Raw genomic sequence first — 18791 nt, 5'->3', positions numbered from 1 at the left:
GCATAAATAGAAGATGCAATTTGTGCTGTGTAGAGTGCTTAGTTATGAACAAGATGTTTCATTCTAGTTTATCCAGAGTGACTGAGTATTTCTCACAAAAGCATGCCAGAGAACTTCCTTTCTATGGGATCTTGTAAAGCCCAGTGTTTTTACTGACAAATGTTAATAGTACAGGGGCTAGTATTGGTGTCAGTTCTAGCTGAAGAGTTCACTACAGCCAGTCCAATCTGCCTTTAAGTAAAAGTAAAATACATTCTACAAAAGGAAATAAGTTTTCCATTTCCCTCTGCAGAGCTCAGCACTAATTAAAATGTTCTTAATTTGGTTTAGTGTACTTCACTTCAAAATGAACATTCACTGAAGTAACAGCACTGTAATTCTAAATGAGCCTGTCCACACAGGGAATTTGTGGGTTTTTAATAAATTCACCTTGAATTCATGTCTTTTTGGCTTTGGATAATTTTCGTGACTATGACAAGTCTCTGCATTGAGAAGCAAAGCTCTTGTAGTGTGCCAGAAAGGGCAAGACTGAGGCGTTTATTGTAATTTGTGCTGCCTGGAGTGGCCATGAAGAGGCTGCAGGAGCTGCAGAAGCTGCAGGGGCAGGGAGGAAGAGGCAGCACCAGGTTCCCGTGGCTGCAGTGCCAGGACAGCCCCATGGGCAGCCCAGCTCCCTGCACACCTCAGGCACAGGCACAGCCTTTGTGGCTGTCACTGCTGCTCAGGGACCTCCTCACCAGGGCTTTTACCTCTGCTGGGTCAAGTGCAGTCCCTGTGGAGGGAACAAGCAGTGCTCAGGGGATGTTGCCCTGTCTGAAGCCCTACACCCTTTTTACCTGTCAGCTGTTGAGTTCAGTCATTCGCAGACTTCCCAGGCCGGTTTTGGGCCGTTCCAGTCACATGGACTGCAGTGCTCCATCTGCAAACCCAAGGTCCAGTGTGCCGAGGTCATAAACCCTGTGGGACAAGGGCTGCCGCTGGCACCGTGCCTGCCCCGGGGCACCTTTGCTCTGCCTGGACTCTGCCCCACAGGCTCCTGAATAAACACAGATGTGCAAACAGAGGGATGTGCATGCAGTTGTATGTATTGCTCAGGAAAAGCAGCTGAATCCTCAGGGAAGGGGAAATGCTGACTCCAAATGCTGCCCTTTAGGGTTTGACATTTCCATTCTTCATAAGCTGATTACTGATTCATGCAGTTCATATGATGTTTTCTCAAAGACACAGTAAAGCCATTCAGGGTTTGGGTTGTTTTTTGGTTTTTTTGTTTGTTTTTTTTTTTTTTTTTTTTTTTTTGTACCTTAAACATTCAGTCTCTGTTCAGGCTTTATTTTTCCCTAGGATTTGTAGAACTAGCACTAGACTTAATATCTGAAAACTATGCAACTTAGAGAAAATGCTGAAAGACAGATGGGTGTTAGATGCATTACTTTCTTTTGTTTACAGATTTTTCTCATTTAAAAATTAAACAGATTTACAAAGCCCAGGAACTTGAAGATCTGCTAATATTACAATATTTTTCAAAACAATAGTACTTCCCTTACTCAGAATAAATGCTAAACCAAATAAAGAGCAAGATATTTAACTGCTTCTACCTTTGGTTCAGAGAGCCATAATAATTGTCTCTGTCTTCATGTTTATTTTTCAGAAGATTAGGCTTTGTTTCTGAGTTTATGGTGAATTTGTATTGTGAAATGAAATTGTTTACCAGGCAATAAACATTATGCTCATCTACTTTTTAGCATTGGTTATTGTATCACACTAATAGTGCTACACAGCATTCCTTCAAACATTTTCATAGGAAAGCAGTTGTCACAATGTACATAGTTAAGTTCCGTTACAAGTTCTCCTAAGGGAAGCGATAGGTGAAGGCAACCCAAAACCTACTGCTAGTTGCTTATAAATCTTCTTTAACCCTTGTCTAATTAACATAATTAGGTTAAAGTAAGACCAGCTGTTTCTAACCTGTATTTAGCTTGTAGTTTAATGCTTCTTTTTGAGCCTGGATGAAGGGACTGGGCACCTGAGGCTTTTTTTCCCATCTGTATCAGTTAAAGTAATAAAGTACTCACCCAACTAATGAGTACTAATGACCTCACCAACTAATATTGATCCTCTTCTATAAAAAATGTGGACATTTAAAATAAAGGTTCTCTTTGACATGAGGACTTGGTTGTGAATGAAACCTGCTTGTGCCAGGAAGGCTACAGCACAGGATGAGATTCAGTGAGCACAGAGCCTGCAGGCCTCTGCAGAAAACACCTTGGCACAGCCACTGTGTGTAACAACAGCAAAATGCCTTCCCCAAACCCTGGGTTTGGTGTAGCAGCTCTGCTTCCTAACCAGTCCCTCTGAGATACAGAAGTCAAACTCTGCTCCTGATAAGTTTGCTCTGTTAAAAATTCCTGGTAAGTCAATGGCTGAGTTGAACTAAGTTCCCTTGGCTACACACAACTGCCTCTGAAGGACACCAGCTGCAGGAACAGACCCAGAGTTCTCCAGCCTCACAGCCCCACGTGTGCTCCTCTGCTTTGGATGGTGCCACGTGTGGCCACGTCCTGTCATCACTGCCAGGCAAGTGTCCCACTCTGAGGTCTTGCAGAGATAGTGTTGTTGCTTTCTGCAGCCATAATCAAATAAATGATCAATAGATTTTAAAAAATAAAATTAAAAAAAAAAGGGACATTTCACCAGTTGCCTTTTTTGACATCTGGGATCTGTCATCATGCAAAACTGGATTATTTAATTGGCCAGAATAGTTTGTTGATTGTCAAATCTTGTATATATATAATCATCCAGAAGAAATTAGTAAATTCTTCAGCCCCATTTCCCTTGGAAGGTAGCACAGGAGGCTCTGGGGAGCATGACTGTATTAGTCAGTGAGGACAAAGTGCGAGGCTGCCCAGAGCTGACAGCAGCCCTGGTGTTTAACTCCTGTGCTGCCCTTGGCTGTGCCCCCACAGCCCTGCTTGGGGCAGGGTTGAGACCATTGAGTAGAGCCACATGATGGGCTGGTGCTGGTGTCAGGCACTTGTGCAATCAGGTCTATCTGGACAGATCATGCCACTACCCTTGATAAGGAAAAGGCATTTTTGGAGCAGTCCTGGCATTCCTGACCACTGCATCTTTACAGTTGTTTTTTGAACTCTGTCATTTCACACCAAAAGTAAAGCCTCTTCTAGGTTTTTGCAGAGCACCCTGAAAGCTGGAGGGTGCAGTGAGCCTCACACTTCAGTGCTCAACTCCAAACCACTCTGTAGCCCTAAAACAAGCAATACTAATGAACAAAGAGCCTGCAAACAGGGACAGCTCTGAGAGCAAGTTTCATAACCACTGTCCCCCTCTGGGAAAGGCAATCCCAAGCCAGTGAGCCTTGCCAGGGAGATCCAGCATCTTTTGTCCATTTGGACAGAAGACAAGACCAAATGACAGGATCTCCTGTGGGGAAAGTTTTGCAGGTCCTCTGAAGCTGCTTCTTGCTGCTGCTGACTTTACACTCAGGGTGAAGCGTGGAGAGTGTGAAGGAAAAGAGCAAATGAAACCATTTCCTTCCCCTTTGAGAGCCTGTTCCTCTGCACTCATGTTACTTTTAGGCAAAGGAAAAATTATGCACTGAAAATGGGAAATTCTCTCTTGTGGCAAGCATCCATTTCAGGTGAGATTCATCCAGTAAAGGGTCAGGTTCTGGGGAAAGAAGTGGTATGCTCCTAGGGAGTGGTGGGTGGTCAGGGCACCTGTGGTTCTGTGTGCCTCCATCCACATCCCAAAGACCATTTGGGGGTGCTGATGCTGAGCAGGCTGATGTGACAGCATCACTCACTTCTCACAGCAGATCACAGCTATCGGTGGATTGTGTGGTCTCCTAATACTGCTCCTTCTATACAAGGAGTCTCTGAACCTGGCACTCATCCTCCTCCACTTGGTCACTCTCAGTTCCTTGCCTTTGGCAGCTCCAGCCCCTGTGTGCTCTCTTCATTCAGGATGTCTCACTTCTCATCTCCACCAGGATCTCCCTACCTGGACTCCTTAGCCAGTCCCAGCTTTCTTTGTCCATTATGTGTCTCACCTCAGTACACCTTTCTTTCCCTGGTCCTGTCATCACTCTTAACTATTTCCCAGCTCCTTCCCCACCCTGATTTTCTCTTCTGGCCTAGACAGAGAGCAGCATGGACAGCATGGACACCTTGCCCCACTTGTTCTTCCCCACTATAGTCTAGCTTTCATCTGCTCTGCTTTTAAGTCAGTCCATCCTCCCAAAGAGTGCAGAGGTATTGGTGAAGGTATGAAACACTGAACTAGAAAACACAAACCATTTTTCTTGCTTTTTTGCTAATGTTACTGGTTAAGCAGATGAATTTTGGTTGATATGTCACTGTAGCTGGGGAATTTCAGCTCAAGCAGGGGAGGTTTGTAAAGCTGGCAGTGCTGGGAAAAAGGCTCTGTCTGTATGCAGAGTCTGTGTGCAGAGGTATTGGTGAAGGTATGAAACACTGAACTAGAAAACACAAACCATTTTTCTTGCTTTTTTGCTAATGTTACTGGTTAAGCAGATGAATTTTGGTTGATATGTCACTGTAGCTGGGGAATTTCAGCTCAAGCAGGGGAGGTTTGTAAAGCTGGCAGTGCTGGGAAAAAGGCTCTGTCTGTATGCAGAGTCAGTTCTAGCTTTGGCTGGCCTTCCCTCTGCTCTCAGACTTACTTTTGCAGTGACATTTTTACTTTCCACATCATGGCTGAGTCCAGCTCCATTCACCCTGGCTGGGCTTGCCAATGTGATGCTTTGGCTTTTACCATCTTACCAGGTCTGTCCTTGAGTTCTGGCACTCCTGCAGGGTTGGCCTGCTACCATCAGGGTTTTGGCAAGGACTGGTCCAGGCTGTGCCCAGGCCCAAGACCCAGCAGGACAGGCACATGGCAGGATTTGCCTTTGGATGCAGTGGGACCCTCCTGCTGAATCCTTGGGTTATATTTTGCTCAGCAGTCGAATTTGAAGCAGGGAATCAAAAAGCCCATCCTGGTAAGATATGTTCAGGTGCAGAGTCATTGCATGTGTGGCTGATCTCTTGTGCAGCAAGGCACCAGCCTTTCAGGCACACTGAGCATACAGAACCTCACAGCTTTCAAATTTACAGCTGCCCAAAACAAATGTGTAAACTCAATGGAGTTTGTTTATTTAATTCTGCTTTATAATACACTTAACTTGGTACCAAGTAAAAGAAATAATCTGGCAAAGACATCATTAAACAGTTTAATAAGGACTGGATGACTCATTTTGTTTGAACAAATGGATTATTTTGCAATCAGAAGTACAAATGTTAACCAGCTTTATTTTTAGTTGAAAATGTCAAGAGGTCAGAAACAATTAAAGCAATTGTAAGGTGGGAGTACCCAGGGTTTGTGTTCTTTTGGATTTGCACCTTACTAAAATTGCTTTTATTGCAGCTTAGCAGTTTAGCAACATTTTTCTGATAAGATAACGGGAATGACTGTGTAGGCACATTAACTGGTAAGAAGAGATTAGAGACAAACAGAAATGGAGCACACTTTTCATTTTAGTAGCAAGAGTTGCAAAACTGAGAGGATCTGCTTTTTCCTTCTGTGATTTGAAATTTAGTGGTTGCATTTTAAAAGAAATGTCTGACCTGCTTAGGACTTTCTCATCAGCTCAAAATTCAATGTTTGACATATCATCTACAAGCTATTTCATGTTCAAAGGTTCACAACAACAAGGGTTGTTGTGTTTAGAGAGAAATTTTAGGTGCAAAGAGAAGCTACCTGAGTTGCAGCTCAGCAGCAGGACAGCTTGGAGAGCAGACACTGTGAGGTCAGCAGTCACTGTCCCTAGCAAGCCATGTGCTGAGAAGGCTGGAGGCAAATCCAGGGAAGAATGTTCTTTCTACTGCTCCTGCTCTCAGGGGTGTCACTAGACAGACATGAAAAGAAAGACACTCACTGAGTCAGTGTCAGGGCAAAAAAGAAGAAGGTTTATTTTGAGATTCTGACTTACATAGTCTTTGAAATTTGATCAAGAACTGGGGGACGAGGTTGACACCTCTCTGACTGCACTGGTCAACTCCAAAGTCCATCAATTTGTCCCTCCCCCTGAAAGGAATGCATATTTACGAAACATCAGTGTTTGTTCATGTTACAAGTGTGAGAACTCCAGCAGAGAAATGTAAAAACATCAGAAGGTTGAAAAATCAGGGCGACACAGGGGCCTGGGATTCACTGGCCCCACAGAATGATGTAGCATGACCTCACTGTTGCAGCACCTTGTTCAGACTGTCCTTGATGCACCCAATGCAGCAGAGGCACCTGAGGGGCCACCACACACCGGGGTCACCACGAAGCTTGTGGCATCCCAGGAGGGTGGAGGGCCAGTGGTCCAAGGGGAACTGGAGCCTACAGAGCCAAGGTGTGGACAGCAGTTCTGACTGCATCACACCACAGTGTGATCTCTGCCTGGGCTGCACCAGCACCTTGTGCCCTGGCTGCTGTGGCTGCCTGAGGTGCTTCTCAGGAAGTTCTGCTTCTCATGGCCAGCTGAGTGCCCTGGTAATCGTGTGTTCCTGTGCAGGTGCGGATCGAGGACGACATCGTGGTGACAGCCACCGGCATGGAGCTGCTCACCTGTGTCCCACGGACTGTGGAAGAAATAGAGGCTTTCATGGCAGAGGGCCAGAGCAGTGCCAAGTCATTTGACAGCCTCTCCAGCCAAAAGCACTGAACTTCAGGATGATACCTATGGCCTCAACTAATCAGTCAGCATTCTGATTTAATGCTGTGGCATATATGATGAAATACATCCAATTCCTAATAGCAAGAGAGTCAAGCAGGCTATTAGCTGGGAAAATTCCTGTGTTAAAAATGGAGGTAGAAGGCCCAGGTAACTCAACTGCTGCTTGCAATCAGCAGTTTAGGTGACCAAGCCTTATCAGTGGGGCTTAGACTTCTGTCAGAGCTCAGTTCAGATGCCTCTTGCAATTAAATCTGAAGTTTGATGATTTAACTCTAAAATACTAAATGGATTGTCTGAAAGCTGTGAGCAATTGTAACACTCTTAAGTCCTTTTTTAAACTTCATCACAAGTGCTGTGAAAAACAGAAATAAAAATCAGTTGTTCTCAGTGGACATAATGACACATATTTTTTCTTATGGATCTATATCCATGCAGAATCAAATTTTTATTAAAATTCACCTTGGCATCATTTGTGTTCACAATTTTGTGGTCATTATGCTTTTCTGCTCCAGTTTCTGCTTCTTTTTCTGACCCTACTACCAATAGGTGCTCTGTAAATGTTGACCCTTCACTAGCCAGAGTTTTCTGCTCTGGATAGTGGATCCTACATGCACAGCACCATGCTCATTAGATTTGTTCATCTGTTTGCTCCTTAAAAACATAGATTGCTATGGTGTTCATGATCCTTAAAAGTTGAAAGAAGGGAATATCTTTGCTGCAGGGCTCGTGGTCATTCAGCAGCATGTGCTGTGCACCACGATAGAGTTATTTTTAACTGTTCAGTGTTAGACAGTTCAGAATGGAATAATGTAAATTTTATTTGGATGCCTTACAAACATATTGATATTGGTCACCACATGACCATTCTTTCCACTTATGCAAGATTTAAATTACCAAGAAAAGCGTTTTTTTACTGTAGGTATTCATCAGCTTGCAGGATAATAAATACATTTCTTCTAGCTGCTCCTAACTACATAAAAATAATCTTTCTTACTCTGCATACACATCAAAACTCCTGTTCAGTATTCAGATTCTGTTGCAGTTTGACTGCAGAGCCAGTTCAGAACATCCCTGTGCTGTGTTGGGGGCAGCTGGAGCCACAGCAGAGCATCAGGGTCTCACTGCCTGCCCGGTGAGAATTGACATCTCACCCCTTGGTGTGAGCACCTCAGTTCTGCTGCTCACACCAGGCCACTGACACATGGGATCAGCTGTGAGCTCCTGCAAGTGCCCTGTCCCACGTGGGCTTGGATGGTGTCAGAAACCACTGCTGCTGCCTTTGTGCCCCCAGGACTGGCCTGAAATCATTTCCTTAAAATCATCAGATACATTGCTCTAGGAGAGCTGTTGGTCTGTGTGACAAGAACCTGCTCCTTATTTCCAACAGCTTGGTGATCCATTGCTGTGTAGGAAACTTCATGTGGGAGACCAAAGAATCATTGTGAAACAATCCAGAGGACTTCGTTAATGTCACTCAATTAATAAATAAGTCTATTTACATTTTTTTTTTGAGGTTTCTTGACATTGGTTTGTAAGAAGCAAGTGCATGAATTCTTGACTTTGAAGGGAAACAGTTTTTTTCAGGAAGGGAGGTGTGAGATCAGCTTGTTTGTGCTGCTGCATTGAAGTTCCTGCTGTGGTGGCTGGAATCTTCCACCTCTGAAATGTAGCACCTGCCCAAGGACATCAGGCTTTGCTTTGATAGCCTTGCAGATATGAGAGCACAGAGACTACACTGGCATTGCTCTGAACTCATCTGCCCCCAAACCTCAGGTTTTTTCAGTGCAGAACAGTGCTGGTGGCCTCAGCCCCATTCCCTCCACAGCCAAGAGTTTTCCTGTGGCAGGCTCTGAACACACCCAGGGGATGGCTCAGTGCTTTGGGCACTCCGAAACCTGCTGCTGCTGCTTGGCTTCTGCAGCAGTTACTGTTTTACAGTAACACTTCACAGATTTGGAAAGGAGAGCTTTGGAGCTGTTTCAAGTCAGCCGTCAGGCGGTAGTTACCGGGATGGCTGTGGCAGGAGCCGGGCTGGGCTGCAGAGCCGGTCGAGCGGTGCAGAGACAGAACCGGTTCTGCTCCGGGTGTGGCCCCGCCGCGGGCCCGGGAGCGCAGCTCAGCCCCGGCTGCGCCTGCCCGGCCCGGGGATGGGATGGGATGGGATGGGATGGGATGGGATGGGATGGGATGCGGCACCCTCTCCCATTTTCCTTCATCAGCAGGCCCACGAACTTGGTGCATATAAATTTCATCCTTCATTCCAGAAGTTTATTCTGTAATTATGATCATTTTTATCCACTTGAGCAAAAAGTGAATTAGACCTTTTTCCTCTCTTGGGGAGGGGGAATAAACCTTTTTTAAAAAGGCAAAGTGATATTTAATACTTTTAAAAGTGATGTTTAATGATTTAAAGTGTAATAATGGGGTAAGTACAGGTTATGGCAAATTTTCTTTTTTACTACATCAAGATATTTTATACTCTCACTGTCATATTTTCCCAAATGCCTTTTCCCCTTGGCACAAACAGACTTGAATAGAGTTGGCACCAAAGTACCAGAATGTGTCTTATGCTGAGCAAAACTGTGTCTTCAGAAACGTCTGAGCACTTCTGAAATGATACATGTAAATCGCTGCAGCAAATTGCTTCAGCTCCCCGGGGTCGGTGCACTCTGGATTCACCTGCCCGTTTCCCTGCAGCTGCAGCAGTCACGGCCTGCAGCCTCCAGTGCCGGGGGGTGGGACAGACCCTTCCCTTGGTGCAGGGAGGAAATGGGAATCAGCTTCCTGCTGGAATGTGCGGTGCTGTGACTCCTTGTGTGCTGGCAGGCACTGCACTCTGTCACAGACTGGAGTTCAAGAATAACGTGTCAAAAGGAAAATCTTAACTTTTATCGGTCTACAGTGAAATGTTCTGTGCCTTGCAGCATAGGGGTGAGGTGGAGGTGCCCCGCTGTCACAGCCTGGGCTGCCTCACCTGGGGGGGAACGGCCTTTGCTCCTGGGAGCTGCTTTGGCCGCGGGGGCTGAGGACAAGCCGAGCCTTTCCTGCCACCAGCCCTGGGGGTGTGTTAGAACATCGATGGGTCACAGCCATGGCAGTGAGGAGCTGCAGAGCCCTCTGCTCCTCCCGGGCCTTGTCCTGCTGCCAGCCAAGGCCAGGGATCATTGTCCCAGTGCCAGCCAAGGCCAGGGATCACTGTTCTGCTGTCCCCAAGGCCAGGGATCGCTGTCCTGGTGTCGCCAAGGCCAGCGCTTGCTGTCCCCAGGGCCGGGCCCGCTGTCCCCAAGGGGAAGGCTCGGTGTCCCCAGGGCTGGGACTCGCTGTCCCCAAGGCCAGGGCCCGCTGTCCCGCTGTCCCCAGCCCGGAGCTGTCCCCTCCCCGTGTGCTGCCGGCGGCGGGACAAGCCCGGGGTGCGGAGCGGGGGCCGCGCCGCCCTTTGTGTCCCTTGTGCTCCTGTCCCGGGGCCGTGCCGGGCTCGGGGCGCCTCCATCGCCCTCTGTCACCCGCCGCTGCCATTCGTGTTCTTGTGTCACTGCTCCTTTCCTTAGCTGGTCCTTGTTAAATTGTAAATTGTTACAGTAACAGTGAATCGTTATCTCAGCCCTAATCTGCATTTTGTCTCTCTCACCTGAGGGGTTGGGGATGGGAGTGGCTGCGTGGGGCTCATTTTCCAGTTGGGTTTAAACCACAACATCAGTAAAGAAAACCAGTGCAGAGGTTTCTGATAAACCAGAAAATTCATTTTCCATACAACTTTTCATAACTCAGTGGTTTTAAACATGAAGGAAATGGGATCAGAGCTGTCAGGAGCAGCAGGTGGAAGTCACCCTTCAGAGCTACAGGAAGGGGATCACCCGCACTCTCAAGAGATCCAAGACATCATTTTTCACCCAAATCACAAACAAACAGCCAAGATTTGCAGCGTGTTCAGACTGGTCGAGGAGGGCTGGGCCCCTCAAACCAACGGGCAACGGGCAAACGGGCCGGGCAAACCAACCTCAGGACACCGGGGCCACCCCGAGCCCAGAGCTCAGACTCGGGGCAGGATCAGCGCTGGCCCTTCCCCAGAGGAGGTGCAGTTAACAAAGGAGACGCCTTCAGGTCATCCTTCTCCTTGTCATTCTTGGTGTTCTGTTCCTCTCCCCTCCCTGCTACCTGCTAACTGCAGTAGATTTTCAGTCTTTTTTTTTTTTTTTTCCCTTTTTTGTTAAATCAGACATTGAGACAAAACTGTAATGAGTTTCTGATTGCTTCCATGGAGCAGAAACCCGAGTGAAGGAGGGGAACAGAGACTATTGCACTGATTTCTCCAAGAGAACTGTGTGACTTGGGAAACTGCACTTGAGGGACATAGAAAAGGGATGGGAAAAACGAGGCCACTACAAGCAAAACATTTTTATTAGCTTCTGGTATTTCAACCCTACCAACTTAAGATGCAGTTAGAATGAAAAAACGTATCTGTAAAAAGTCTACTATAATCCAAAACAATCCATTAAAGTTTTCCACATGTATTAAAAGTTTAAATTCAAAAAAGAACTTCTCAAGGTTTCATTCTCTAACAGTATCTTCATAGAGATAACATCCAAGTTTTTTCCTAAGTGCAGATACAAAGCAAACAAGCATCCTCCAAAATAATCTATGGACAAAGGTAGTGTAAGAGGGAAATTAAGACAGTGTAGTAATCTACAAGACAGACACACAGGTTAAATGTAAAATAACCATACCATCAATGGAATATTTAAAAATGAAAATAAATTAAAGTTACATCAAAGTTTCTGCTTTACTTTGTTTAAATCCTCAGTATAGCACATAGCACTGCATTATGGATCGTGGCAAAGACCAAGCAGTAGCAATAAAAAAGCTGCTACAGAAAAACTTCTATGGAAATAAAGACCAAAGGTACTCCTTCACACAGCTGCATGATGGCTGTAGAAATTCCACCAAATCAGTTATTCATACTAGGGCCATTTGTTTTTTAAATCACTGTCAATTCTGTAAGATTAATGTCAGCCAGCAGTGATCCATACAGCCCAGCTAACACCTGCTGTCCTGCCCCTTTCACTGCTAAGCCAAGCTGCACTTCTTGCTCTCCCCAGCAAGAATGCAATTTTGCAGGGCACAGTTGGTTTTGGTAGCATTTTGAAATTTTCTGAAAACCAACTCTTGTTCTCATAAGGCCCCAGTCACCATGTGAGCAATATGAATGCAAGCTTTAATAAAAGGCTTTGTCAGTGTGCTGCTTTACCTCTTGCACATGAAGCTTCGTGTGCCTTTAGGAGGCCAACTGCCTGTATATATCATCAGAGCACATTGTTATTTTTCTGGTGAGCATTGGTAAGCATCCCAGCTATTACTACAACCTCCCCAATAACTACAGCACGTGGTGCTTCATAGGACTTGTTCTACAGATTTAAAGTAAAAAGCAAAAATTCTCCACAGCCTTTGCAGTTTGTAATATGTAATGGAGAAAACAAAGGGTAAATACGCTAACAGGTATTTAAAGGACGTCCTATCCAATTACAAGTTTCTGATACTTTAGTGAGCCATTCTGCTGGATTCCTCCCATTATGTGAAGTCCAAAATAACTGAAGTAACTGAATGTTCCTGTGAAAACGTTATCTCCTAAATATTACATTCCTTATTGGCTAGGAGTTCAGATCTGCATAAATCTTTGACAAGAAAAGTATTTAAAACAAATACCCTAAGCAGTTTCTGGTTTAATTGTTACAAATCTTCAGTGTTAAATCTAAAAGAAGAAAATCTCCACAAAACAATGACTAAAGGTACAGTTTTTGCTTGGTTACTGCAGGGGCACCGCAGACAGGCTGCACCTCAAGAGTTTGTTTCATAAGGTTGCAGGTGTCTACTGTCCACTGTTCTCTGGATTTGTTGTGGTGGTCTCAGTGCTAACAGGCTGCACATTATCTGCAAAATTGTGGGCATGCTCAAGGAACAAGTCTTTCAGTACGCTCAGCTCCTTGGTCAGGAGTTTAATTTTTGCCTCTAAACGTTCATTTTCTTCTTTGAGCTGGTTGACCCTCTGCAGTGTGTCTTGTGCTTTCTGCTTGCTTTTTAACCGGCTCTTCTTCACTGCCATGTTGTTCCGCTCTCTGCGCTGACGATACTCATCACTGTTTCTATCCACAAAGGAATTCTTCTTTCCCTGTTTGCTCGGAGGCACAGCTTTGCCTCCACCACCAGGACTGACGGGCACCAGCTGGGGAACCTGCTGCAAACCACTGGAGTGTGCCTGGGTGTGAATCACACTTGCCCCGCTCGCATCTGTGGTGGTGTTCTGTTGGGATGTCTTGCTCATTTGGACAGGCTGTTCTTGGACACAACAGGACTTATCAGGAGACTGGAAACTCTTGGGCTTCTAGAAGGTGTTTCCACCAGATCTTCACATGGATTAAGAGCAAGGTGAACCTAGGAGGGGAAAAAAAAGCTATTAAAGATGCTGGCTTCAGCTACAATCTTATACATCACTGGCTTTAGCATAAAGTACTGATGGCACATGTGGCAATAACACATTGTAACTGTGCTGGAAGTGGACAAGCTGCCAACTACATTTCTGAAGCTTCAAACATATTTGGATTGGATGGAACTATTACTGGGTCATCTAGTCAAGCTGTTTGAATTGTTCACTGGCTTCACTCAATTATTCCAAAGCCATCCCTGATGGATGGGTGTCTAGCCTAGCCTCAAATATCTCCAGTTTCACAACCTCTGTCTTGGCAATATGTTCCACTGTCTAACTTTTCCTCCAGTTATACAATTTTCTTAGTTTTCAGACTGGAGTTTTCCTTCTGTGGCTTAAACCTATTAACAGCCTGACTCTTGACCAACAGGGGTATTTGATCCTTGTCCTCTTCGGACCACATCTCTGGGTGTATCCGCAGACAAATTCCTCCCTGATCTCTTTTCTCTGGAGCAAGGGTGCTCAGCCTGTCCACCTTTTCTCAACCATCTTACAGCACTTGTTTTAAAGATGATGTTCAAATTGATGGCTGTCGTAAGGTCTACTAGTAGTGAGAAATAAATCTATGGAGGAAGGTTGAGCACTGCAAAGGCTGTGTCTGGGTGACATTCTGGCACGAGCTGGGCCTGTACCAGTATGACTCGAGCAGGTGGGACAGCAGCACGGGGTGAGGGCAGTGCAGATCACTACACAGAGACTGTCACCCATCCAGAGACAGCAACCACAGCTGACTCATCGACAAATAAAGTTCCTGCCATAGTTGGGGCACTGGTCATTGTCCACTCTCCAGCAGACAAACCGTCCTGATGGACAAGACATCCTCTCACCTGACTCACGTCCTCCCGCTGCTGAGGTCAGCCTGCTCCTGCCCCTACTGGTGGCACAAGGAGGATTCCACCACAGCTGCAGGGCCATGGCCCTGGCAAGGCTAACAGCTGGTCCCCTTCTCTTCTCATCTCACAGGATGACTTCCTAAATGGCTGGGAGAGAAGAGGGGAAGGGCAACAGGATGGTCCTAAGCTCCTGAAACACCTACCTATGGCTCCAATGAGAAATACTCAGTGGTCAGTCAAATCAGTGTGGATTCGTCATGTTGAGGAAAAGCATTTAACTGGCACTAAACAATCCGACTCCAAGGTCAGCCTGTGTGGCAGCAGTGCAGCCCCTGCCACACACAGACATGCAGTTTCACAGGTCAGTGTGGTACACCCTCCCTGCCCATTCTGCACAGGACTGGGAGAAGCCCCCCAGCAGCTGCAGCAGCACTGGGCAGTGCTCACGGCCCGGGGTGGGCAGTGTCCAGCCGAGGAACATCACAGCACATGGATGGCTCCACTGATGAACAGAGGGATGTGTGAGAGGTTTGTAAGCCAGCTCTGTGTGTCACTGGTCGTTCTAAACTCACAGGTTCATCAGCTGTGCACTGTTCCTGTTTGTTTTTCTCAGCAGCCTGAGCTGCTGTTTTACTTTTGGATAGGCTATCATTAAAATGTTCAAATTCAACAGTGTAGATCCACTGCATATTTTCTTCCATGCTGAAGGAACCAGAATGAGATGCAGCTGCAGAGTGTGGTTCAACAACATTCATGGAAAAGCCCACTAAATTTGGCTTGAATGTCACTCAAAATTAACATTCTCTGTCACCAAGAGGTCTTCCCACTTGTGAAGATGTATGAGTATAGCCACACCCTTCCTACCAAGAAATCTTTTTATACTCCTATTTCAGGGCAGAATGACACTTTTTGACATCCATGGAGCTGAATCTAGATACATAGTGTCTAACATCTTTGTCTTAGTATTTTCCCAATTTCAACTCCTAAAGCAACTTTTGCAAACTGCGTTTCAGTCTCAGACTCTGATCTAATAAGCAGTTTGGGAATACCCAGCTAACAAGGTGTTCCTGTGCACCAACACCAGACTGGCAGGGCCAGTTGTAGTAGCTGTGCAGGCGTAATTGCACAGATATTTTTAGTCAAGGTGTAAGTGTATGCTCCTCTCACTGGCCTCGTCTGCACTTTATTTTAAAATACAGGATTTCTGCAGCCCTCAAAGCATATACAATTTTCTTACGTTGTCTCTGACAAGTAGACTTTTGACCTCTTTTCCAAATCAGACAATGCTCTGCTGTCCCTTCTGCTTCAAGACATTTCAGTGCTTACAAAGTTCACCTGGACAGGCCAGTTATGTAACCCACACCATTTCCACCATCTGATTTTTGTGCTCCATGGACTACTACAGAGGAAGGGGTGGCCCCTGCCCCCAAAGGAACCCCACCCCACATGTAACAAGTTTCTTCACATCACCACGTTCCATGTGCTACTTCTCTCTATGCTATCAGAACTATTTAATACTGCTTTCACACTTCTTTCCTATCTCTATCAGATTTCCCCATGATTCAACAAAAATTTTATTTGTTCCATTAAACCTAATATTAATGGAGTATTTTAGCTGGGCAGTATATGGATATAAGCAGAGAAGATACCAATGTCACACCTCTCAAGCAAGAATTCTAGCCCTGCCTGCTAGAACAGACCTCCCTCAGCTCCTTCCCACTGGAACTGATTGGTTTTTTATTAAATTACTGTTTCTTGAGTGAGATGTGCTCTTATCTGGCCTGGTGATCAGAACCCTTAACTGGGACAGGTGACACCTGGATTCCTGTCCTGCTCCAAAGAATTTGCAGAGCAGGTAGCACTGACTAGCACTGACTGTACTGCATCACAGAGTCCCGCCAGTGCCAACAACTGAGGCTTGAAACTCATTTTTCCACCTGGTGATTAGAGCTGGATGCCTGTTACCAGTTGTCAGAAAGGTTTCCCAGACAGCGACAGGTGCTGTGGGACATCCTTCAGCAGTTACTGCAGGGACATTTAAGGGCAGCACTGTGAGAAATACAGGGGGGACTCTCAAGAAGGGTGAGGTAAAGGACATGGTAACTGGGAGAGGCCGTGAAGGTGGGGAGGCAGGTTGGGCTCAGGTTCCTCAGAGCAGCAGAGCAGCACAAAGCTGCTGCACACACAGTTTGCTTCCCTGTGAGTGGGTGAGAGCCCCAGCACAGCAGGAGACAACTCCTCAGAGAGCCAGCCCAGCTTCCCAGCATCTTGTTCCCATAAAGCTGCTCATGAGCTTCAGCTCAGCAACAGCCCTAGGCTGGTTCCACCCAACACATGGTACTGTTTCCAGTGGCCAGTTAGAACTGCCTGGTTCTCTCCTTGGGCCACCAGCTGGCCACCCAGGAAACCCACTGGCCACCCACTGCAGCATAACAGCTGGTAACTCAAGAGGTGTCTTCTCAGGCAGAAAGATGTTTCTTACTGTCTCACAGTACTCCTCAGGGACCAGTGAAGCAATGAAGGCCTTCATTTGCTTTCACACATGCAAAAAAATAAAGGCATTAAACTTCCAAATGTTTGCTTTGGAAAAGAAAAAAAAAAAGTGTTTTGACAATTAAATCGGTATTTTTTTAACTTGGTAGCAAAGAGTACAAAGTGCTTCTCTGCTCCTTTCTTGAGATGTGAGTGTGCTGATTGTGATCATTAGTCAGAATGACTTTATTGTACAAATTCACAAAGCTGTCTTGTCAAATGCAAATTCAGTCCTAATCTGAACAGCAATAGGTAGCCTCTCTTAGACTTCACTAGGAATACCCTAGCAGGATCTGATTCCAGACTGCAATGACCCTGTGCTAAGGCACACATTTGCTGGGACCCTGCACGGTTCCCACTCACAGGTCTGCAGGAGCTGATGCCAACCCTCAACTACTGGGCAACAAAACCTCCATACCATCGCACCTCAATACCATCGTTTTTTGCCATAGCTGACAACATCACTTTTACACATTTATTTCAGGATCTCCATTTTTAATACACATCTTTCAGAAAAACGCCCTCTGACACCCTTAGCAGACTGTATCAGAACACACAGAGCATGTATTTTAACATGACAGAATCCCAAACACTGGGAGACAAGGAGGAATCTAAAGACTCTGTCTTTCGAATTAAAAGGACAGCTGTGATCTCTAAGGATAAACCCGTTCCTTAAATCGGAAACTTTTCCCAGTTACAGACGCCTGTACTTTCCGCTCGCAGGGCGCTGCTGGGGGGCCGCGGCTGCTCTTCCGGCCGGATGTCAGCCTAAGGCCATCGCAGGGCTCCTGCCCGCCAGAGCTGTGCCCCGAGCCCCGCGGCTGGAGCCGGGAGCGGACGGGACCGGACCGTGTGTGGGCCCGCCCCGGGCGGTACCGGGGCTCCCGGGCCGCGCTCCCGCCGCCCCTGGGCCCGCCCGGCCCCGCCGCCGAACGAACGCCCCCGGAGCCGCCCCGGCGCGGCCTCGCTCCCCTCGCCCGGGGCCGGCACCGACCGCGGGCACTGGCCCGGCCCGGCCCTCCCCGACGGGCCCGTGGCGCCGCCGCCGCCCTCCCCGGGCCGCCCGCCCGCCGAGGCCGCGCCGCTCCTCCCCCGTCCGAGCGGGGCGCGGGGTGCCCGGCCGCTGCCAAGCCGTGACTTCACCGGGGGAGGGGAGGGGAGGGAGCCGGGGCCGCCCGCCGATTGCATCAGGCACGGCCGTGCGGGGCCCGGGGGCGGGGGCGGACACAGCCCCCCGGCCCGGCGCGCGCCCCCCGCGCTTACCTGAGCGGCGCGAGCGGCGGGAGGGGCCGGGCGGGCCGCGCTCGGTACCGTGCGCGTGCGGCCGGCGCCGATTGCGACACCGCGCGCGCGCCCCGCCCCCGGGTGATGCAACCGCCGCGGGATTGGCACCGCGCGCGGCCAATCGGCGCCCGCGGGGGGCGGGCCCGAGACCCGGGGCGGCTGTGAGGGGGGGCCGCGCGTGCCGGCGGGTTTTGCTCCAGCCCCGCCACCGCCGGAGCCCGGCGCGGCCGGAGTGTGGGGACACGGCCGGAGCGTGGGGACACGGCCGGAGTGTGGGGACACGGCCGGAGCGTGGGGACACGGCCGGAGTGTGGGGACATGGCCGGAGTGTCGGGGCACGGCCGTCACGGGAGTGTGACCGCGGCCGGGGCCCGTCAGGGCCGGAGCTCGGGCACGGCCGGGGCCTTGTCGCGGCCGCTCGCAGGGCTTGTGTCCCCGCGCTGAAGGAAATCGCTCCCGCGGCCGCGCGTGTCCCGGCCGGCCGGGCCCGGGCCCCCGGAGCCGCCTTCCCCTCTCCGACGGGGCCCGGTTGAGAGGCCGCCCGGCCCGGGGGCTGCGGGGACCGAGGCGGGTGAGAACCGGGAGCCGGACCGCTCTTCAGGAGGGTCCGGCACCTCGCCCAGCCCGAGGCGGAGAAGCCGAGCCCGCATTCCCGGCGGAGTCCCCCGCACGGGCAGAGCGCGGGGCTCGCTCCGGGCCCGGCGGGACGGACGGCGCAGTTCGGTGTGGCCGGGCCGGGCCGGGCCGTTCCCTGCGCGTACCTGGCAGAGGTGGTGGGTTCGAGCCTCGCATGGGCTGGACTCCATGAGCCCTGTGGGTCTCTTCCAGCTCAGAGTGCTCTGTGAGCCTGGTGAAGTTGGCCGGTGCCCCACGGGCATCAGAGCTGATGGTGGTGTGTTTGTGTACTGATTGGCATCTTCTAATT

General features: G+C 48.5%; 2 protein-coding genes across 3 annotated transcripts in view; one reads left to right on the top strand and one right to left on the bottom strand.

Moving 5' to 3' along the window:
* The window catches only part of PEPD (peptidase D), a 142099-nt gene extending 134891 nt beyond the window's left edge, over positions 1 to 7208 (top strand). Inside the window, exon 15 of the mRNA XM_083870097.1 lies at positions 6578 to 7208. Within this exon, the coding sequence (XP_083726223.1) occupies positions 6578 to 6727 (150 nt within the window). The 3' untranslated portion in view covers positions 6728 to 7208. The remainder of the gene's footprint in view (positions 1 to 6577) is intronic.
* A 3906-nt stretch (positions 7209 to 11114) lies between these two features.
* CEBPG (CCAAT enhancer binding protein gamma) lies at positions 11115 to 17911 on the bottom strand. 2 transcript variants are annotated; one of them, XM_083869897.1, is made up of 3 exons: positions 17846 to 17903; positions 14045 to 14197; positions 11115 to 13165 (listed from the first exon to the last, which is right to left on the bottom strand). In XM_083869897.1, exon 3 carries the CDS (start codon positions 13053 to 13055, stop codon positions 12603 to 12605), a length of 453 nt encoding a protein of 150 aa, XP_083726023.1. In that variant the 5' UTR covers positions 13056 to 13165; positions 14045 to 14197; positions 17846 to 17903; the 3' UTR covers positions 11115 to 12602. The 2 variants fall into 2 exon arrangements, with proteins under 2 accessions (XP_083726023.1, XP_083726022.1); XM_083869896.1 differs by lacking the exon at positions 14045 to 14197 and having other exon boundaries at positions 17846 to 17911.
* Between the last annotated feature and the right edge of the window lie 880 nt (positions 17912 to 18791).

The sequence above is a fragment of the Zosterops lateralis genome, assembly GCF_965231275.1.
Source record: "Zosterops lateralis genome assembly, chromosome: 12".
Taxonomy (NCBI): Eukaryota; Metazoa; Chordata; class Aves; order Passeriformes; family Zosteropidae; genus Zosterops; species Zosterops lateralis.
This window is presented reverse-complemented; position numbering and strand designations above follow the sequence as displayed.

Bases quoted from the DNA above. Each gene is read 5' to 3' on its own strand.
- CEBPG (XM_083869896.1), bottom strand. From the start codon at position 13,055: ATGAGCAAGACATCCCAACAGAACACCACCACAGATGCGAGCGGGGCA.